General features: G+C 36.5%; 1 protein-coding gene across 1 annotated transcript in view; it reads right to left on the bottom strand.

The window, feature by feature from the left end:
* Window positions 1-22,484, bottom strand: part of KPNA3 (karyopherin subunit alpha 3) — a 48,329-nt gene that overhangs the window by 7,061 nt on the left and 18,784 nt on the right. The window contains exons 2-12 of the mRNA XM_030234454.2: window positions 20,592-20,636; window positions 12,450-12,539; window positions 12,225-12,254; window positions 12,082-12,134; window positions 11,902-11,997; window positions 9,770-9,855; window positions 6,707-6,793; window positions 6,133-6,302; window positions 4,971-5,015; window positions 2,338-2,469; window positions 978-1,106 (exon numbers count right to left, since the gene is read on the bottom strand). Coding sequence (XP_030090314.1) covers window positions 978-1,106; window positions 2,338-2,469; window positions 4,971-5,015; window positions 6,133-6,302; window positions 6,707-6,793; window positions 9,770-9,855; window positions 11,902-11,997; window positions 12,082-12,134; window positions 12,225-12,254; window positions 12,450-12,539; window positions 20,592-20,636 — 963 coding nt within the window. The remainder of the gene's footprint in view (window positions 1-977; window positions 1,107-2,337; window positions 2,470-4,970; window positions 5,016-6,132; window positions 6,303-6,706; window positions 6,794-9,769; window positions 9,856-11,901; window positions 11,998-12,081; window positions 12,135-12,224; window positions 12,255-12,449; window positions 12,540-20,591; window positions 20,637-22,484) is intronic.

Here is a 22,484-nt window from a genome sequence, read left to right as displayed (position 1 = left end):
AATTACGAAGCACTGCAGGAAAAAAACCCATGGGTTTCCACTTTTTAGGGACGAGTATTTTATTTCTATTTGCCTCTCACAATATAGACTTGAAACAAAACTCAAAGCATTTCTGGACTTTTTTTTTTTTTTTTTGTGTACAAAAATAATTCCCTGGCCTTCAAAAGAACTCTTCATCACTCTTTCGTGAGAGTTAAGAGGGCAGACAAAAATAAATCACATCAGTTTGACTGTCAAAGCTAACTTCTTCAGAGATCTTCACAGCTGACAGGGCCTGAAGAAACAGAGATTCCGCACAAGTAGACTTCTTCTCAATGATACACTATATGGGGGAATTATATAATCTAAACAAAAAACCCTACTCCTCAGCCAGACCATCTCTGCAATGGAAGATGGCACAATGACTAAAAAAACCAAAATAACATGAAATACAGCTCTGGAAAAGGAGGCACTGATCACTTTCATCAAACTCTCCCTATTCCACCCAATCCTTGCAGCAATGAAGTAATTTCTGCCAAAAGGAAGGAGATGAAATGCAGAGACAATTTTCAGGAAGGGACAGTGACACACCCTCCTTCCTTGAAGATGAAGAAGTGAACAGACTTCACTATGAAAAGGTGAAGTGGGAAAACTGCATCAGTCTTATGCAACTCACTGGACTCAACTAAAATGATGAAAAACTGTAACTGAAGTTAGCCAGTTATTCACTTTGCAAATGAAAAGAAAAAGTGTCTCACTCCAAAGCAAAACCCTTCAGTGCTCCCAGAAAGCAAGAGGCATCAACACCAATGCATAGATACTCACTATGGCTGTTTGGTTTCAGTCCTAATTAAGCACCAGCCTCAAAGGCTGCATCTTTATACAAAATTGCTCACATCCTGGAAATAACAGCTGTAGGTAATTCTTCTGTAATATTCCACAGGCAACTGTTTCATTTTTTTAAAAAAAATACTAAATTAGGAAGAACCAAATCATACCTTGTTTATCTTCTCTTTTGGATGCGTCAGGAGATGTGGGAAATAAGACAAAACATCACAATTGAGAACAACTTGTGTCTGCTCATCAGTACCAGTTACTATGTTGCCTACTGCTCTCAGTGCTGCTGTCTGAATATCCAAAGTGGGAAGGAAAAAAAATTGCATGTTAAAGACATTGCTGTTACTTACGCTATAACAAAGAGCATTTTAATATATCTCTTTATAAAAACACTTTGCAAAATACAATTTAGCACTTCATCCTCTGAGCTACATCAAAAAATGGATACTGGTTCATCAAAAGACACAGTACATCACAAAATAAATGCACTGCAGCTCAACTCAAAAAAGTGCAAAGATTAGAAATTAAAAGAATATTAAAACCTTAGAAGATTAGTCATCATGTACCTGATCTGTGTTACAATTCCAACAACAGCTTCTAGGCTCTATGACTGTTGCAGTTGCTCACTTTTCCATTCAGCTCCCCACTAGGGCATTCAAAATCTCACTACTACTTATTGAGTCTTGGGTGATTTCAGAAATTGACTTTACATCTTTATGTATTGGTCAGTAAATGCTTTACAAGTGACAGAATACTGGAAAGACTTCTTTCATCAAGTGAACTAGTCTGACAAATTTCAAGACAGCCAAATGCATCCAAAGTACAAACTAAACAAATGTGTCAAATGCACAGATATACAGAAAATCTCCGTATGACAGAAGATAGGTCATAAAAAACCCAGTACCCATTAACTAGCTTTTAGTTTCCCATTGTCTTTAAAATAAATCAAGTAAGCTCAGTTAACCTTTCACAGCTAATGACATATTTACTTTACTAAAAGGACTCCACATTCACAAATATTTCCATACTCCAAATGTTCCAAAATACTGATTTCCATGAACTGTGCATACATGCACAACCATGTATGCAGCACCAGAAAAAGTGCATATTACTTGAATTCTGGAAAACATAAAATCTATTGTCATTAAATATTTTAGGACTACAAAAGGAAGGCAGCCCTGGTAATCACATAATGGAAGTTAATGTTTAACCTGTCACTACTTAAAACTGTGTTAGTACTGTTTTACTTGAGTTTTCTTTCTTTTTAACATTTTTTTCCCCAGTGTAGGTAATATTTTTCTTCATTTTACCTATGCAAAATGTAGCAATAAACGTTCATCTCACTTCTCCACTAATAAATACTGTAAGGCACATTTTTTTAGCAAACACCACACAAAGGACTATTCTCAAAATGTAGCTATAAACGTTAATCTCACTACTCCACTAATAAATACTGTAAGGCACATTTTTTTAGCAAACACCATACAAAGGACTATTCCAACACAACTGAATCAGACTTACTTGAACTTTAACCTCCTGATGACTCAGAAGGGGAACTAGAAAAGGTACAACTCCTGAATCAATCACCATTTGTATCTGTTCATTTCCACCATCTGTTAAGTAGGACAAAGCCCAAACAGTGTCCACAAGAATCTACAAATTGGAGAGAATATGGTTAAACATTGAACAGAAAAATCTGTATAATGAAGGCTTAATTTAGTGAACAACATTCTACTATCTGGGGTGGAGAGGGAAAACATGCAATTTAGTTATAGGAAAAACTTAAATATGATTGTGATGAGACCTAATCAGTAATATGTTAGATTATTATGTACAACTATGAAAACCAGGGCCATTTGTTCCATCAGAGTAATTTCTGTATGTCCTGTATGTCCATATTTTGGTGCATAAAGTGACAGCATACATCATCTCACAAAGATAAACTGTTGGGCTTGATTTGCATTTCCAAGATAGACAACCAGCTCAGGTAAGTAGTTGTGCTAGTAACTTTCAGAAGAAAATAGCAATACAGCATCCTTAGCATAGCTGTAAGTTGTCAGCTGTGCTATCTTATGATTACAGAATACGTAAATTCCCTTAAAGTCTCTAATCCATCGGACATCTTAGCATTTCTGATCCATAGTGCACTTCTGAAGTGAAACTGCAAACAAGTCTGGATGTATGCCTTTTCCTGCCTTCATATTAAGAATATAAAGCAGCAAAGGAAAGGAGTTCTCATATTAACTAAAGGACTGGCATTACACTATTGTAATGTGGCAACTGTTGAAGTGTTCAAGCAAAGCAAAATCCAGAGAGAAATGCCTATGATGCAGGGCCATCTGAGAATCTTAAAAGAAAAAAAGTCACTGATGACTTGATAAGGATGATTAGAAAGCCCTCAAAAATAAACAGGTACAAAAGTTAGTCACTGAAAGGTAGTACCTGAAGCAGAAATAAAGCCAGCAGAGAGGGATATCACATCACATAGAGATGATGTTAGGAACTGCAGGAAAAGAAATCTGGACCCTACTAAGGACAATCTGTTGAGGTACCTAGACCTAGCCTACTTTTAAAACACATAGCCATTTAAAATTTCCAGCTATGAGAACAGCTGAATACTGCAGTACTAGAGCACAGGAAGGACTTCACAATCCTGACCCAGCTTCAGCCACCCAGCTCCGGATGCCAGCCAGCACAGCCCAAAGGCTTTCCTGCCACAGCTTGCTGCTGCCCTCACCTCCTGTGCTGCAGTGGAGCCACTATGGCAGCAGAAGCAGTGAGAGATGGTGCCTCACCAGTTTGCTGCCCCACAGCCCTGCTGGTGACGAGAGCAGCAGCCGCCAGAAGCGCTCACAGGACTGTGGGCTGACCTACCTGAATCACTGACTCATCTCCAAAGATAGGTTTGCTGCTCCAGTACGGAGAGGCTGGGACCACACTGGTACCTCCAAACTAGCACCTGACTCTCAGGATCAAAATGACGGACACCCTAATTGAGATCAGTCAAAACCTGGCATCACAGTCTCATACCTACATCAATAAGCTCTCATACAATCATTGCTTGCAAAAAGCTTTAAAATTTCGCAGAGAAAAAGAGCCTTCAGGTTAGAAGTATATTTGGTTTTGCAATGAATTCTGTTCAGGTTTGTCCAAATTACTCATTGAAAAGTCACCATGTGCTGTCTCCCACTCACATTACACTGGGAAAACCCTGGCAAAATCCCAGCTTAAACTGTACAAATATTTTGTGGAGGCAAGCCCACTTCACCATTAAAAAAGCAGCAGAAACACTGCTACTACCAGCGTTGAACGAACAAAGGACAGTCCCACTGATCTCATGCTTTATTTTATCCCCAAACCCAACACAAGGGATCAATTCCCTCTTCCCTAAACTAAAGGATCACTACAGGGATTACAAAGTCCTGATAGAAGGAGGAGAAAAACAGCTCAATATCCGTCAGTTACACAGATCTCTGTTCTAAAGTCCCAATATATAAGGCTTCATGAAGTAAATCCACTCCCTAGGACATTACTTGGAAAAACACAGGTAAACTCATGATTCAGGAATGTGGAAAGTACTGAAAGTTTAGTATTAAAAACATGAAGGTTGTCAAAGGTGCCACAGAACAATAGTTTATTGCTGTTTCTTTAAATATATTTTCATATGTGATTTCTTTAATTAAATGTTGCAAAGTCAGGCACCCAACAAGTTACAGAAGTCAGGTTTACCCTTATGATCACAATATTTTACTGGATTGATATACAGAATTACATCTAACCTTTTTATGGATATTACATATCATCTATGCAAAATTATAAGCTGGGGCAGAATTAAAGTGCAGCTGATGGTAAAGCTGAACCTTTAATTTTCTAGTTTTCAATTCAAGATAGGATTTTTTAAAGCTATTTTAAACGTACAGGATAAAAAATGCCATCTTCTACAAAAGGTATTTCAGAAATGGTATTTGCACCTTCTTTTTCATGCTCTGAATGGCTACAAAAATCACATTAGTCTTCTATTTAGTTACACATTTATGACTTAATTATATCTAAATTAACACACAAACCCACATTTACTACTTTAACAAAATTCAGCATTATCTTTCTAGAGAAAACAAAGAATTTAAGTATCTAGAACTTTACAAATTACTTACGTTTATATCTGTATGGTAAATGAGAACACACAATGCTGGCAAAATCTGAAAAGAAGTTCATCAATCATTACAGTAGAACATAATTGGTGGTAAAATTATGAATCCAAGTACTGCAATCACAAAGCTTAGCTTGAGTCTGCTTTAGAATATTGTAAACACACACTTTCCAGCAGTTGGTTATTCCCTCAAAGTATGTATCCAAATACCTGTATTATCTGTATTTCAGATTTGTGAAAATGTGAGACATTACTAGATTCCAGACACAGTACGTAGACTGTATCTTGAGGGAAAACAAGCAAGTAACAGAGATAATATACCCTGCTGCTATTTTAAAAGCTTTATTATCACACACAAAAATTATTAGCCTAATATCAATATATAAACCTCTTGGATTAAATTTTAATTTTTTTATAATCACAAATGGAGAAAATATAAAACTGGGCTGTGATAAAACTGCTTTGAACAGAATTTTTTATTTAGTAAAGCATTACATGCAAAAGTTTCCCTGTTTCTCTGCTTTATTTTTAAAATGTCATTAAAGTTTAGCTGTTAACAGTAACATACTTCACATGACTTCAAAAACTATATCTACACTTTTCAATTTATCTTAAAATCAAGAACTTTACTTAAAATTACAGTTCTAGTCAAATAGCTCCATTTTACTAACTGTGCCAGCATTATGAACTAAGAATTTGCTCTGTTCACCAGTTTAAAAGGATTTTCAGGATTTCTGCTCAGGCTGGGACTTGGCATTGTCTGCATGTGCACACCGAGTTGAAACACAAACCATACTGCATGTCACTGTTTACTTATGCTTCCTCTTGCTGAAAATAATTATATCTGAATTCTTCTACGTAAAAAATCATATTGTAGCCTTTTTTTACATGTAATGCTGAGTATTTTAATGCTTTCTAGTATGTTAATTTTTTTGTTGTACAGCTCATCACTTTAGTCTTACTCAGTTTCAGATGTTACAAATACCTTTATTACAGCTGTAACAAGAACCACCAAATTGGTCAGATTATTTCATCTAACATATGACAGAGTGGCACAACACATGTGCGGTGACAAAAAAACATGCAAAAATTCATAGTATGACAATGTAAAACATTTGGCCTGCAGCCCAGAGTATAAAACATCTGTCTCATAATTCTTTATTTACCTCCTGAACTGTCTCCATAGGCGGTGGGGGGTCCTTATTCCTGCAGAGATTTACAATGACCCATGTGACGTTCCGAAGGAAGGTGATGGGAATGGAGGGATTGATGAAGGACAGAAGAGGTTTGACAACTCCCAGTGATATGACATAATCTCTACACTGAGGACCATCACCTACAGAAATGAAAATTGTTGCAAAAGAAATTACATTAAAAATGGAAAATCTTGAAATGTATGCAATGACATGTTGGGATACTGAAATTCTATGTTTCCTCACCAATAATCTACTACTAAAAGGTCATATTTAATTAAATATACATACGTAAAGTTATGTATGTATATTTTAGGAAACACAAAATTTAACCTGTTAATATTTTGCATAGCAAGTGATACTATTATTTAGAAAAAAACCAGGAGGTACATATGTAATTCTGGCCATATTATATACTTTCAAAAAAATTGTATCAAGACACAGAATTCAGAGGAAACATAGTCTCTTATGAAAATGCCAATGTTCAAAAAGTCAAGTTCTAAAATTAAATGTTCCCTGAATTCAAATCATTAAAACAACACGTTACCTATAATATTTCCGAGAGCCCAGACAGCTTGCTCACAAACATTCTGGTGTGGTGAATGAAGTAGTCTCAAGAAGAGGGGTACTGCATCTGCCGAATGCAAAGATTAGATTTGTTTAATGCTGCATCTTGGTATATGAGCAACAGGTTCACTAATTTACACAAAACACATTCTCCCCCATGCCTTAAAAATGTTTTTATTATGAAGGGTACACAAAACCTGAGTTGAACATTTCTATATGTAACTGGAGAAGGGAAAAATAGACTTAAGAATAGAATTATTAATCAACAATGCTCCCCACACTTAAACATTTCCCCATATTTCTCAAAGCGATAGGCAGACCCTCAAGTATGCAGGCATGAGGCTTCATGTCCCAGTAATTCAGATTTTCCAGTTATCCAGGATCACAACACATACCAAGCAGAATAACATGCCTACTTGTGCAAACGTGCTTCAAAACCTGACTTTAAGAAAATAGCTTCCTTCCAAGAGGTGGCTACAGTTAAGTTTCCATATGCAGTGAAGGTTTACATCCATCTGCCAGCCCCAAGACATGTTTTAATTTGCTCTTATATAATGCCAGCAACATACCAAATTAAGGAAGTAGTAATGATTTTAGGTATCATTGTCTGTGGAATTAAATACATTTGATAGAGCTAAGTAACCATCCCACTACTATCCCCATGCACTGTTTTCCTTCAGACAAGCCATACTGTTTGAAAGACAGTAACTCTTGCAGCAATTTTTAAAATCTATTTTTGATCACACTCATCCTATAGTCTGAATAAACTGGATCAATTTATATACCGTTAAAGAGTATTTTCTTGCAGAAATAGCTTCACAAATGTTTTAGAAGTGCAACACAGTTTGTGAGCAACTGTGAATCAATATTGTGTTGATAATGTAAAGTGATAATAAGCCAAAAAATATTGATGTATTTTCCTGAAAAATACAGAGCCATGAAGAACAAAGACAAGGTGAAATTCCTTCTCCACCCCAGAGGAGTGATTCAGCCATTGCCTATAACTGACAAGCAGGGACAGCAACACACTGTTGCTTAAGAACGCTCACTCTTGTAATAAAATCACCCCATTTCCATTAGCTGAAGTGGAATATTTTAGCTTCCTTCTCAGCAATTACAGAGATTACAATTCAGCCATACATGTATTTGACATTTTTTGGAGAAGAGGGTCAACTATGTAGTTTATATTATACTGCAATCCTGGTATGCTTTCAAAACCAGGAATGAAGTTATTTCATAATAGCACTCAGGCAGGAGGACAACCTGAGACAGCATAAATTGAAGTTATCTGACCTACCACTCTCAAAAAATTAATTATTGCTGCTCCAAACTGGCTTCTGCCAAGAGCTATTCTGTGCATATAGTACTTCTCTTTTGCTGGGCCTTCCAAGTACCATGTGTCCCACCACACTGCAGGAGGGTGCCTTCTTTTGCATTAAGGCTGCATCAGCCTCTTCTGTAGCTGCAAGGGTCTATTGCTTTGTTTCCTCAAACCCTTCCTTATCTAAAGGGAGAAAAGCTGGGAGACTGTTTTCCCTTGGTCATCTCCCAGTCAAAGCAGCAAGACTTTCAGACTAAACCACATCCGTTTTCTCTTCATGAGTAAAATGCTTTTTGATTCTCTGAAGTCATTTAGCACATTTTCTTCTTTTCAAGCATTAACTAAAGAGATTTTGGGAGAAACATGTCCTAGCTTGAACTTGTAGTAATTGTTCAGGTTACAATAATGCTTTTTGATGTGCTGTACATACTTTTATTCTACTTTTAATTTTTACTTTGAGATTTTTTTTCCTGCAAAGCTAATACATAAACATCCTTTCTGTTAGCTTCATTCAAACAGGACCACCTTGTGGAACATGAAAAAGAAAGCAAACAATGACGAACCAATGAACAAGTTGAGAAGGAAGAAAAAACTTGTGAGTAGATTTTCAAATGTACTTAGACACCAGAAAAGCAATCTAAAAACAGAGGTGCCCAAATCACATCAGAAATTTTTTGAAACAAATTCAAGATATTGATTTTTTTTGTTTGTTTTAATGCTTTTGGATTTTTATCCAAAGCTCATTTTTGTAAGATAATTTTATTCAAATTTTATTTTGGATAATAATAATAGTAATAATAACAACAATAACAATAATATTGCTCCAATATCTTAAATATACAGAATCTAATAATTATTTAGATTATTATTATTATTTAGCCATGAAAACATACAAAAAAGCATTTTAATTTGAAAAGCAGGTTCATACACTAAAAAAAATGCAAGCAACCAAGTCACCACTTTCCCATATAAAAATGAGAATATGAGCAAGTCAAGATAGCTTATTATACACTTGCTTAGCTATAATCTAGTGTTTAATGACAACATATTCTATTTAGCACAAAGGTGATTGTTTTAAGATAAGTATGCTGATCCATAAAAGCCATAGATATAATCCTGAAAAATTATTTGATTAATTTATCTTCATTTGACTTTAGAGTTTCTTTCCTTTCTCACTGTCTGGTTAAACAAGAAATGAAAGCAGCTCAACAAACTTGTGTGTACAGGAGATACTAATCATACAGACAAGAAAAGGATGATAATTTTCTTAACAATGTATTTAAATGTGCAACCTTACATAACTATGTATTTAATAATTTCAGTAAGATTTATGAACACACCATTGAGGCAGAAAGAATTAATTCCTAACTTTATTGTTAGCCACAGAGCAATTAATGGTACATGATTTCAGAAATCAAACCAAGAACAAGAAAGGACTTAGATTTTTGTCATAATTATTGTGTCATCTGTCATTCTCTGTTTTCTTTATGGGAAATCCTGTCTGGCATCTTTAGCATTAATTGTTAGTGACAAGCAGATTTATGTTTAAGAGCAAACGTAGAAATCTTTCAGAAATCTTCGCTAAATCTTTAGGACAAGCATGTATTTACTCCTTTAATGGTATTTATAAGAAATGGCATTTGTTATCCAAATACTTTCTTTTTCCCACAATATTCACCCCCACTGCCTCCTCCCCAAAAAAACCAAAGTTGTAATACTTACTCGACTGTACAACAGCTTGAGTCTGTGCAGAAGTGCCTGATGCTATGTTAGTCAATGCCCATGCAGCTTCAAATTGTAATGAAGGACTGTAATGAAAGAATTTTATACTAGTAAGTTGATACATCAACTGAAGACTATTTTATGGTTCATTTCAATATTGCTAGCCGTATCCATAAGAAATACTCTACATTTAGGCAGTACCACTGGGCTAAAATTTAAAAAACTCCAACATCTAAGCCTGGACTTTTCAGGGGAAAAGCTGTAAGAAAAAAGAGATCTTGCATTCTGTGACCTTCTGTAAACCATCCATCACTCTGAATTAATATTTGTAATAAAAAACCCCAACCAAACAACCAATTAAACTTGATTCTTCCACCACTACATTCCAGATCAAGTGCAAGCTGATATACTTGGATACAGACATTTTTCTGCACCATCACTGACAGGCAAAATACCTAGAATCAGTATGAAAAGACAGCATCACACATGTCTTATTAAATACAGATAAAATTAGTTTAAAATGTCATGAAAACTGGGACAACATCTCTTCTAAGATGTCTGTCAACGGCTGTCTATGCCAACAGCAGTTTAGTAGAACAGTTTGCATGAAAACTGCTGTTTAAGCAAATACTAAAAGTTAAGAGTTCTATAAGCTACAAAAGAGTTTACAGCCCATGGTCATTAGCACAACTGTAAGTGTCTGGATTTAGGAAGAACAAAGACTATTTACTGTAAGGAGATTTTAATTTCCATGGGTTTTGTCTTTATCAGTCATGTTTTATGTATCATTTTAAATACCTGCTTCTTTCAAACTTTTTTGTGTATCAATTTCCAAAGCAATTTGAGGTTTTATTTTGGATAGGATTGCAAAGAATTAAACAGGAGGTAAAAACAAATCACACCTGTCACCAGCTACCTATAAACCTTTAAATTTTAGGATCAAGTGTATTATAATTCTAGTTTTAGGTTAGTCCCTTTTTTCTTTCTCTCATGATAAGCTTTCAAGTATAACATGAACAACAGCTTTAATGATTTGTTATGCAAAGTCTTTTCAGAGTTTAACTCTGCTAAATATTATATTGCAATCACAATTAAAAGGACTGCTTAAAAAAACATTGAGTTCAATTTTGAAAGACTTGTTAAATATTTACAAGGGAAAATCATACAAAATCTAGCAGAGATTTAAATTAAAAAGAATTTTCAAAGTACTGAACCATCTACTTCTAGACCAGACAAGTGTTCATGAACCATTTTAAAATTCTTTCCTGATTTGAATGTTATTGTCAGCTGCCTTCCTAAGCAACTGTTTTGTTAAACAAGCTTGGAAAAAACCCTACTCACAGTTCGTAGTTTTGCAGCCATCAAAATATACCAAAAATACTACAACATATTTTTGAAGTTCCTTGCTCTCATAGCTGCAGAAATAACATTGAAAATAGAAATACTATAAATACATTCATGTCTGCCTGAGATCAAAGACAGGCTAAAATATTTACCTCAATTGTGTTAATCCCTATCTGTCCGAATCAGGGGCTCAAGATTTGTTGAATATGGCATGTTTTGTTTCTTACATGTCATTAAATGCCTGCAGCTATATGGTCAGTGTTCTCTACATTCTTTACTGAAGCTCTTTGTTTTCCAATGGACTCAGAGAGCATGCTCACCATGTTCTACCATCACGTAAGAGAGCAGCAGAGAGCCAGATGGAAACACACCTTACCGTGAGAAGAAACCAGAAACTTAAGCTAATAATTTTAATGGAAAAGACAAATGTATTCTGGAAAAATCCCCTGTTCACAACCAGGTGTGTTCTCTGCCCTCGTGCAAATACATACAACAAGTCTGTAGCAGGTTTCTTTACAAAAGCTGGTAAAAGGCTGAAACATTCAAAACCAATGAGAAATGTAGCAAGGTTTTCTCCATTACTTGGATCTGCTCAAACACACTCGAAAAAATTAAATGACATTTCAGTGGCAGAATAAATATTCCTGGAGAACCTGAGATGTATCACCATGGAATGTGATCCACTGTGTCAGATTATATGGTGCTGGAATACTGTTTCATTTCAAATAATGATTTTTTTTTTAATGCAAATTTCCAGTAACAGTGAAGATTTTTAAAAGAATACTTACTTATCATCCCTTTCTAGGCATTTTACCAGAATTGGCAAAATTCCAGATTTTATTAAATCATCAATAGGTGGATTTCTGTCACTGGATAGGAGTTTTCTGTGAAATTGAAAGTAAAAGTAAGTAACTTTTATAACAAAAAATGTTTATAAATTATGCTTCTGTATATTTATTTATTTTTACCTTGCAGCTTGGACAGCACTCAGTTGGATCACTGGGTTGTCACTTGTGGCGTTCTGAAAAAAAAAAAATTAAAAACACAGTAAAAATTAAGAATGCACAGAACACACACTTCAAGTTAAAAAAAAAAGTTAAATGTAACATACCTGCAGTATAGCCTCTAGTGTTACATTTTGCTTGAAAAGAAAAAAAAAGTTTTAGTAATTTTGCTGATAAATTATAACCTTCTTAAACATTTAATACATGAAAACTTATTTTAACAGTGTATCAGTTCATATATTTACTTTCAAATAACTGCAAGATAACAGAATATATTGTTCACAGAGACATCACCAAAGTTTTAAAAATAATTCCAGAATCAAGGAACTTACTGCTTTGAAGTCAGCATCAACATCAGAATCTTCTAAGCTTTCCTCTTGAGGAACATTTCTTTTTTTCAAAAGATGTTCATCTCTTTTGTTCTGTAAAGAAAAGACAAAAATAAAGTCACTTTTAATACTTATTAGAACAGGGTGGTGATGCACAACAGACCCTTTCAACATTTAAGTATAGATAAGGTTGCCTTTTTTTAAAGGCATTTGTAACTGCTAATAGAATTTGCAGTATTTTAGCTGTAATAATCTGGCAGCTTGCTAATCAGACAGATCTACAACAATCCATGACATTTGAATTAATTAAAACTCACACTCTGGGGATCAGTTTTCTAACAGGCATTCATAATACTCATAGCTCTGCATGATATTAGCATTTAGCCACACGTAACAGAAATTCTTTTTCAGCATAAGATTATTTTTTAGCTAAACCTTGTTTTGAAGCTCCCTGGTCACACCTATTTGCATTTTCTGTGTAAAGTAGCATGCTCCATGCAGACTGGCACTTGCAGTATTTCCCACTCATGCTATTAGCCTAATTTCTGACAAAAAAACAGAACACCCTCCAGTCTTAGTTTCTTTAAGGAATTACAAATAATAAAATTATCTTTTCAGTGGTAAAATACCCATTTAACATTTCATTTTAACATTCCTAATTTAATCAATTTGAAGACATAAAACAGTAATTTTAAAAGGAAGAAAACAAATCATCAATTGTTTACACTTTTTTACAAATTTAAAATGTATTAAAAGTATTATACCAAAACTATGAAATGGTCTCCTAAATTTTAGATGTTATATTTTGTTTGGTATGTCTAGAGGTACAAAGACAGAAGGGACAATGGAAGATGATACAGTATATATATCTGAACACCTTTTTATGTTTGGTTTTTTAATGAGCTAATTAAGATTTAATTCTTTAATGATGCAAAATGTTGAAAAAGAGTAAGAGCTAGCTCTAGCATCTAGAAGAAATCTAGTATACTAGCAAGGAAAGGCAGGCTTTTCAGTCTCCAATTATCTGATAACCACAGCACTCATTAGAGATTTTATTACACCACACCTGGTTTGTAATATCTAAAAAAGCCTCTAAGCAGAATGATGTGTTGAAGGGTCCCCAATATTTTATTTTATGTTATAAAAAATAGCAATTCCAGGTCCAAAATTTCTGGGACTTGTTCGCCTTTCAGACATCTTAGGAATAACTTAAAACAAGTTTGCAATCCTCCCAATCAATATATATTTTTTTTTTCACATAAAACAAAGCTAGAACTACAAACAAGCATGAGAATAACCCTTTAATGCAGAAGACTACACCCCACAGACTTAGCATAGTTTAATTTTAGTCAAGTTCTAAGTACAGAAGTTAGATCCACAGAGTGCACAAGACCACCTAGACTGGCTCCAGAGCCGTGCAGTAATGGCTGATACATGGAGCACATCAATACCGACCAGCACCACAGGCAGTTTGTTGGCAAGTGCATCTGGAGAGAAGGAAGATAGGAAGGAGCAGGCAGCTGAGCACCAAGAAAGCAGTGTATGCAGACAAAGTGCATCAGGCAGGAACACATTAACTGATGGGTTCACCAATAAGACCTGTAATGTATTCACCTGATTTTCCCACACCAGACACTGAGCTGAACAAGAGCCTCCCCTGTTCCAGTAAGCCATTTACACCTGCACACACAACTATCCAACCCTTCAGCACCATAAGCTTACCTCCCAGAATGCCTCCTACTGTTAACCAAAACAACTATGAGTAACAGTCCATATTTTAAGGTCAAGATGATACCCCCTTAAGAAACTTCACAGGGTGTAACCGACCACAGAATAACACTACAATTTCTGTGAGTGCAGGCAATGTCTGCAGGCCATCAGTCATACGGTGTGATAGGCTCCAGAAAAAATTACCTCAGCCAAGGAAAGAAAGGAGGAGCAACAATGTTTCTGTAGCTACTCACTGTTTGCAGGTGGCTGGGTGGAAAACAACCGTCAGGATCAATAGAGAAAAGTTTCCACAGCAGCCTGAGACAGAGGCTAGAACTTACTGAGAAGTACTATAAGTTTCTATTCTATTTACCATTTCTTATAAAGTCAAAGTGTTCACAAAACCTTTCAGTTCTAAACAGTGCCCCTAAGGCTATCTGAAATATCATTGTCCATCTGCAAAAGTGTCCAATCCCTAGACAGCTAAAATGCTCTCTCCAGTAATTTGACAGGCCAATCACTCTCCTAGAGAAGGTAAAAGAAGATGATTTGCAGCCCGCCATGGCTTTAAAATGCTTGTATTTGGACATATCATAGCAAACTCAAAAAGGTTTTGCCTAAATCAAAGCACCAGCCTCTTCTGCAGGCTCCTCTCGTGAAATTGAAGACAAATGAACATACCTGGATACAGCTGTCCTGTTCAAAGGCTGGTGAGAGAGTTCTTTCAAAAGTAGAAGCATCAGAGTAGAATTCTGATGAAGGGTAAAACCTTGTCACAAACAAAATGCAGCAGGTCTCCTTCTACAGGGAAGATCCTTAACACTGCCTGAACCATGTATACTATATACAGTAAGTACAGAAGCTCATAAACAGGTGCTAACTGCTGGTTTTAAGTACTGCCAACATTCTGGTAGAGATCTCACTACAGCAGCCTGCAAGGGTTTCAACAAACAAACTGTACAAACAGAAGACATTGGTAAACATGCCAAATGAATAGATAACAGTAATGATACCAGGAGTGCACTGTCCTGTCAAGTTTTTATGACAGATGCCAATCATTTCCTTCACTGACAGTGGGATGATCAAGCTACATGAACAGTAAGTATTCAAGTCCTGCAGATACTGGTACTTCTTTTGTTTATCTTCTTGGAAGATGACCACAGGATTAAAAAAAATATAGACTAATGCAAGGCAGTTTCAAATGTTCAAAAACACGATTTAACAGAAGACTCCTTGAGGGGTAAAGGGAACAGCCTAAAAGCTCTGTGCTACACTGAACTTAGTACTAGGGGACATAGCCAATGGGATGCTCTAACAGAACTGGGAAAGGTGTCAAATATGAATTTCTACATATTTTTCAGCACTGGACACGCAGGAAAGCCCTGTGAAGAGTGCCAGCTGTAGTGAGGTTCCAAGATTCAAAGGGAAAAGAAATTAACAGGAAAATCTTTGTCTGCAGGTAACAAATACCATTATAAAATGTTTCTTCAGGTCAGGGGAAAGTTTAGTAGGAGCTCAGTAGCCAGTAGAAGTTCTTGAGGCACAAAAGTTAACATAATTACGTTTGAGTCTTCTGAAGACAAAAAGCAGAACTTCAAGAACATTTCAACATTCCTAGAGTTCCTAATGCTAGCCACTACTAGATAGACTCACAGATGATGACAGGCAGCTCTTGCCCCTGCAATTAAATCCAAGGAGAGACTAAGGGTTCAAGCCAGTGATGGAGGTAGATTCTGGTTTTCTGCATATCCCTTTTAAGCTACCACTGAGTCCAAGTCAGATTCCAAGATTCTTCTTCAGATAAAGATTTAGCTACAGATACGCAGTTAAAAGAGGTAGGCAACTTCCCTACATTTGAGTTCTGCTAATTCACCTTTGTGACAACACAGAGCCATCATAATGTTCCTATCTGGTTAGTGCTCATCTGTCTCAGAAAAGGAGCAAATTGACTAAAAAGAAGTAGACAGCAGTGTATGGCCTAAGCATGGATTGCAAAGATTTAGACCTCTTAAGTCAGGGAACAGCAAGATCTCACCCAAATGGATTCAAGCAAATCTCCAAAGAATTTCTTCATAGCCCTTTTCAACTAAGCCTCTAAAAGAATCCATTAGGAATGTAATTTTCCTCTTAGAGTATTTTTTTGTAAAATGAATCAGTTGAGGCAGGGTAAACGCAAATTCTTTTCCAAGAATTTGTGCTACTAACACTTGATAGGGAAGCCTCCAGAAGAACATACTAATAGTGCTTCAGTGTCCCTGTCATTGTAGTCATTCTTTAAACTGGTAGACTTGTATTATGTACTAAAATATGTTCTTTACAGCGAACAAAAAGCTATACATACACACTGAACTGGAAAAGACACTTAACTGATACAAGCTTTACTATCCTGAAACTAAGTATTTTCTTTTTCATTTGGATTTTTAGACTTACTGAGAATAAGAAATAGATTTTTTTCCCACCCTAGCACTCCCAGCAACATAAAAGACAGATCCTTTCTTCAAGGAGTATTCTACTTTATTTAGGAGCTATCATGGACATAAGCAATCTTATTTAAGAAAGATCAGAGTAGAAACAAAGACAGTAAGCCAAGGAAAGAGGTAAAAAAAGACATATGCCTATGACTCTTTAATCCACCACTTATTTAGCAAATAATTGCTCTGCCTTGCACCAAACTTAATTGGCAATTAGAGCTTTCATGTGCTCATGTCTATGAGCTCTCAGGGGCAGCTGAGTTTGCCAAGAAAGCCAAAAATAAACCTTGTGAGAGATCATGGAAGTTCTTAGGATTCCAGTTAGTAGGACAGTATCCTGTGTTTCTGCTGAAGATAGGAGTGCTAAGGCTTCCCTTGAAGGGTGACATCTAACTCAATGACCGTATCATTGACCTGGCTAAGGACTACCTTTCTTTAGGCACACAAGTGGCCCAAGTCAAACTTCAACTTCAGAGAAAGCCAAGCAACCAGAATCAAAGAATGTCTCAGAGCAATGGAGTTACAGGACTCATTTCGATATAGAACCTTAAACTGAATCCTAACCATTGCTCATCCACCATGCCCCTCTAGATTGAGGCTAACAGGCCAAGCCAATTAATTCCAGCATCTCTGTTACCAAGAGAGCAGCCTTCATGTTTCTGGGATGCTGAAACCAAGTGATAAACACTCAAAATCAGACTTCACCAAGACACTGCACTCAAGAGCTTGATATTCTGCATCCTGATGCAGTCTCCATCACCTGATGCTTACAGTGTCAAAACTGACACTGTTATTTGTCAGGAAAGGAAATGGCTATTGTTTAAACTCTCTGAGCTGCTGCTGTACAAACAATATAATCAGAGACCAAGACTATATTTCCAGAAATGTAGTAGATCCATTCTCAAAATGCATAGAACACAAAGCCAATATGGAATCAGCAAAAGGGCACCTGACCATGAGGAGTGTCATCTGACTGGCTCATGACACCAACTCATGCCTCAACCTGGAATCTGCCAGACTACTGCTACCTTTTTATGTCAGACAGCTTGGTTAATCTTTGTCAATTAAATTCCTAAACAAATAATAAGTGATTGAGAAATAAAAAGCACGGGAAAAATATTTTCTTCCTGAATAAGAGCTGTGGTGTGAAGACAGTGAATAGAGATAATATATTCTTGAAACACAGAATGTGTTGCAAATGCACCTTGATGGCTGTAATTTCAAGAGAATAAACACCTCACACTGATGCATGCAGAAATTGTTTACTACTGTTCAAAGCCGTGATTTTTTATTTATTCCATCTTACTAAACAGAGATGTGAGCAATTTCATCAGATCCATTCATTTAATATTTATATCCACACTGATTCAAAAGACAAACCCATGACGGTGTAGTGCTTCAACTGTACAGCTCAAGAATACACTCAATTTGTCTCTTTTCTTCAAAGCCAGGTGTACATGCAGCATCTGGGTAGCTGGGATGAAGAGAACACATCCCTTTCCTTCGAAGAGGCACCGATGGATTACTAAGGTCACGCCAAAAATTTTCTGATTTTGGCATACTCATGCTAGAGCAGCAGTGTTAACTGTAAAGACTGAAGCAATGATATTACAAGTCATCCTTTCCACTGCTGGAACTTGATAAAACATATCCCTTAATATTTCAGTCTCAATTCTGTACCAGAAGCAATGGTACAGAATCTCATCTGCCACAGAATTCCCACTGCAAACCATCTGCCCACCAATACCAGCTGAGTTGACATACACTGAATTTATTATTAAGGCAGACTTTTTTCTGGTCTCTGCAGTGAAGATATTTAACCAACACTCAAGAACACCAATTCCTGCATTTAAGAGTGCTGCAGCTGCTGTTCACTCTTGATTAACAGTCTGACCTACATCCAGTGCTCAGGCTTCTCCTCTAAATGTGTAACTGATCTTTGCATGTGCAGTTTTCAGTGAGAAGACACTGGCAGCTCATAGGCTTCCTCCTCATTTTCACTCACATATTACTGGCACATGCTGGATTCCTTCCACACAGGATAATATCTCGCCTTAAGTGTCTGACTTGCTCCCCACCACGCTTCTGTAATAAACTGGCCTTGAAATTGTGACCTGTTACAAAAACCAATGATAAGAATTAATTTAAAATTAAAATTCTCACTTTGCACTGCAAAGTTCTCTCTAAAGATTGCACTGGAATGCTCACATTCCACCTCAATTTAATAAGATGTATAAGGATATGCTGCATTAATTAAGCCATATTTTACAGGTTTGCTTTGCTAGCAGGCACAGGCTGCCAAAGTGCTACGAATGACTTTTCCCAGTACTGATTTCACAGTTACACAGCAAGTTTTACACCATTTCTGAACAAAGAGGACCTCTAACATGTCAGCATAAACTTCCACTCCTGATCACTTTCCAGTCTTCTGGGTCAAATTAGATTTCTTTGACTAATTATTATAGTCTCAGGATGAATCTTAGAAATATTTATAGTTTATATTGCAATGAGATAGAGAAGTTTTTCTGTAAGACCTGAAAAAACGAAGTCCCTTTTCCCAAGAGGAACAGAAGGATCCCAGGAAAATACTAGCACAAGACATTTTGGTTGCTCCTTCACAATCAGGTAATAAGTGCAGACAAAATTTTTCAAAAATAAGTCAAGTTAATTTCTGTCAACATAGTTTCTATTTACAAACCCTTCACTTTGATTTTAGCAAGAATTTTGTCTTCTCAGTTTGCAAAAAATGAAAAAAAGACAGAATTTGATGGGTGTGCACTTCTAAGCAAGCACTACTCAAACTGTCAAGGATTCAACTGGCAAACTGGAGATAAGCATCAAATGGAACACCAAAAGGACCTTGGGCTATACTGAAAATATTCAAACCAAATACTTATCAGGTCATTAATGAAAATAATAGAAAATATAGGTTATACCAAGCTAGAGAAGCCTGGAAACATACTGGGGAACAGAACGGAAAAGCCTGGAAAAGCAGATGTAATTCAGAAGACAGAAGTCAATTGTAAAAATAAAATCTGCATTTATTCAACTATGCAAACAAAACAAATAACTACATTTGCTTTGTGATACTCTAACAAGTGTACAAAGCATACAGAGACTGTGTGCCTGTCAACAACATACTTAGTATAAAGAGGAATACGGTATCAGGAACTAGCTTTCACTATTCCATTTAAAACTCAGCTGCAGCCTGCATCCTTTCAGATTTCCACACTTCCAGAAAAATACAGGCATTTTGGATCTAAGAAGCAGCAAGAAGTCAAATCTAGGAAAGTGAATGTTCAAGAAAAGGGTGAAGAACTGAAGGTGTCTCAATAGGATAAAGGTAAAGGGGCCAGTATGAAGTTCTCAAATACACTGAAGGTACTCCAAAGCAAATAAAAGTTAACCTTTTCTCTTTGAGGCGCCGAGAAAGGCAGTTGGAAGAGTTAGGAAAGGTGAGGCTGTAACGAATGCTCTAATTAGGCAGAGCAGTAAACTAGATCAGCTCTCATACTCATGATCTTCCCAACCATACTGACATTTACCCAATGCAGCCAAAATCTGACCCCCAAATTAACTTCCTTTACAGCACAGAAGCAATAATTTTTAAAAAACAAGATAAAGGAACAACTTCACTTTCTAAATGTTAAAACTCTCCCCTTTTCCCATTTAAAGATTTTAAACATTTGAACAGCTGAGAGCTCCACTGTAATAATTGGTAGAGAAACTGAATATGGATTATTTCCAAGTGATACACTGGAGTAAAGCAGTACTGTTCTGTTGTACTGAGCTTCACAAATTGGAGAAGAAAAATAAATTAGAATCCACAGTTAGTATTTAAGAAATTTACACCTTTTCTATGTAAGTTTGGGGCTATAAAGCACAGCTTATGGAAAAATATTTATTTAAGACACCAGAGCACTTTTAGCAAAGTAACACAGTTGATAAAGAAAAGCAGACTCACCTTCCGCAATTCAATTGTAACTTCATTTCTGTGTCTTCTCATAGTCTGTTAAAAAAAAAATAGAGTATGTCAAGAAAGTAGTATTCCATTTTGGAATCAGCTGTTTCTAGGTTAAAAAAAAAAAAGCACAGTTATTCATTAAAAGACATAAAAAACTGTGCATAATTTATAACTCAATCTTTTCTAGTAGGATGCACATGTTTTTTGTGATGTTTTGCTTTGGTTGGGCTTTTTTTGTTTGGTTGGTTTGTTCTCTTTTTTTTTTTTAATCATACACCTTACAGGTAGCTTTGTCATAAACCACAAGCATCCCAAAGGTACAAAATATCAACTTCCCCATGGAGTTTCACTAGAATGATTTTCCAGGTGTTTTCACTGAAATGACTCTCCAGGTTTTATATGGGCAGACCATAGGCAGCAGTAAATCCAGGTTCTCATATTCTCATATCAGACAATCTCATATTCCCATATAATCACAATTACAACCTAAACACATAACCTATACCAGTTCTCTGGCCAAAATCAGTCATGACTGAGCTCTATGCAACAGGACCATTCAGGCTTGCAGGAAAAGGAAACAAATTAGTACAGTGGTACTGAGTCTCCTTAGGATCTGTAGCCAAAACACTGCAAAGGAAAACCAGCCCACAAGCATCTCAGCTCCTTAAAGACACTGGACACTCAGAATGCATTCCTGACAATGCTGCTGCACCTCTTAGAAGAGACCAGAAGATTGAAAAATAACTTTAACCTACTGAAGGCAATCTCCTTGAGTTCATTCAACTATCAGTGCAAAAGACATCTACCATCAGAACGCAATTCAAAGGAGAACAGGACCGGATGACTGCTGGCAGTCCAGCAAGATCACCCACACTAACTAAAATTAGCCTTTTAAAATACTTTCTGTGTCCTATCCTTGCTACTGACCTTCACTGCTACTATCATGTTCCTTTTGAGTTAGGGCAAATAACTCCCTGAGCAAAAAAATTACCAGTGAAGACCAGCAATAAACAGTAACACCAGCACTCCCCATTAGCCTCCTAAGAAAACACCAAACATGCTAAAGATGAAACAGAATTAGAAAAAATGAGTGGATTTCACACCATGAATATATACAGGACAGCTACAACAGCTTCACTGTTCTCAGCCAGTTTGCACAGCAGTGCCATGGGCAGGGGTGCTGTTCACTAGACCAGATTGCTCAGAGCCCCATACAGCCTGGCCTTGAACACTGCGAGGGATGGGGCACCGGCAATTTCTCTGGACAACCTGTGCCTCGCCACTCCCCCAGTAAAGAATTTCTTCCTGACACCTAATCTAAACCTACTCTCAGTTTAAAAACACTGTCCCTTGTCCTCTCGCTATCTGCCATATAGACACCCTCTCTCCCGCCTTTTCTGTAAGCCCCTTTAAGGTACTAGAAGGCTGCAGTGAGGTCTCCCTGAAGCTATCTCATCTCCATTATGAAATTCATCAAATTCTCCATGCAATTAATTACCCTGGGCTCACTTGAGAGTAAGAAAGGCTTGTCTCCCTGCCTACTGCTTGATTAACCAGCTCACTCATGTAAACATGGACAAACTTCTCCTTTTGCATCTACAGGGTTGAACTCTACTACTTTAAACAAAATAAGTCCTCATTACTGTAAGAGGACGCCAGCACTACAGCATCCACCAGAACTGCATGTTATTTCCCACTCTCATCATTTTGGTAAACCATTTGATACTTGTGACCATCTGAGCCTGCTGCAACAGCTCAGTATGATAGGGACTGGATAGCTGGGGAATGGGAGGGCACTGCATAGTTTCATTTGTCTGAACAAAGAACCCAAGAAGTCATCATATGCAACTAGCAAGACCAGTCATTCAAATTTCTTGTTTTATTAGAACTTTA

This window comes from Serinus canaria, chromosome 1, assembly GCF_022539315.1.
Source record: "Serinus canaria isolate serCan28SL12 chromosome 1, serCan2020, whole genome shotgun sequence".
NCBI classification, from domain to species: domain Eukaryota; kingdom Metazoa; phylum Chordata; class Aves; order Passeriformes; family Fringillidae; genus Serinus; species Serinus canaria.
This window is presented reverse-complemented; position numbering and strand designations above follow the sequence as displayed.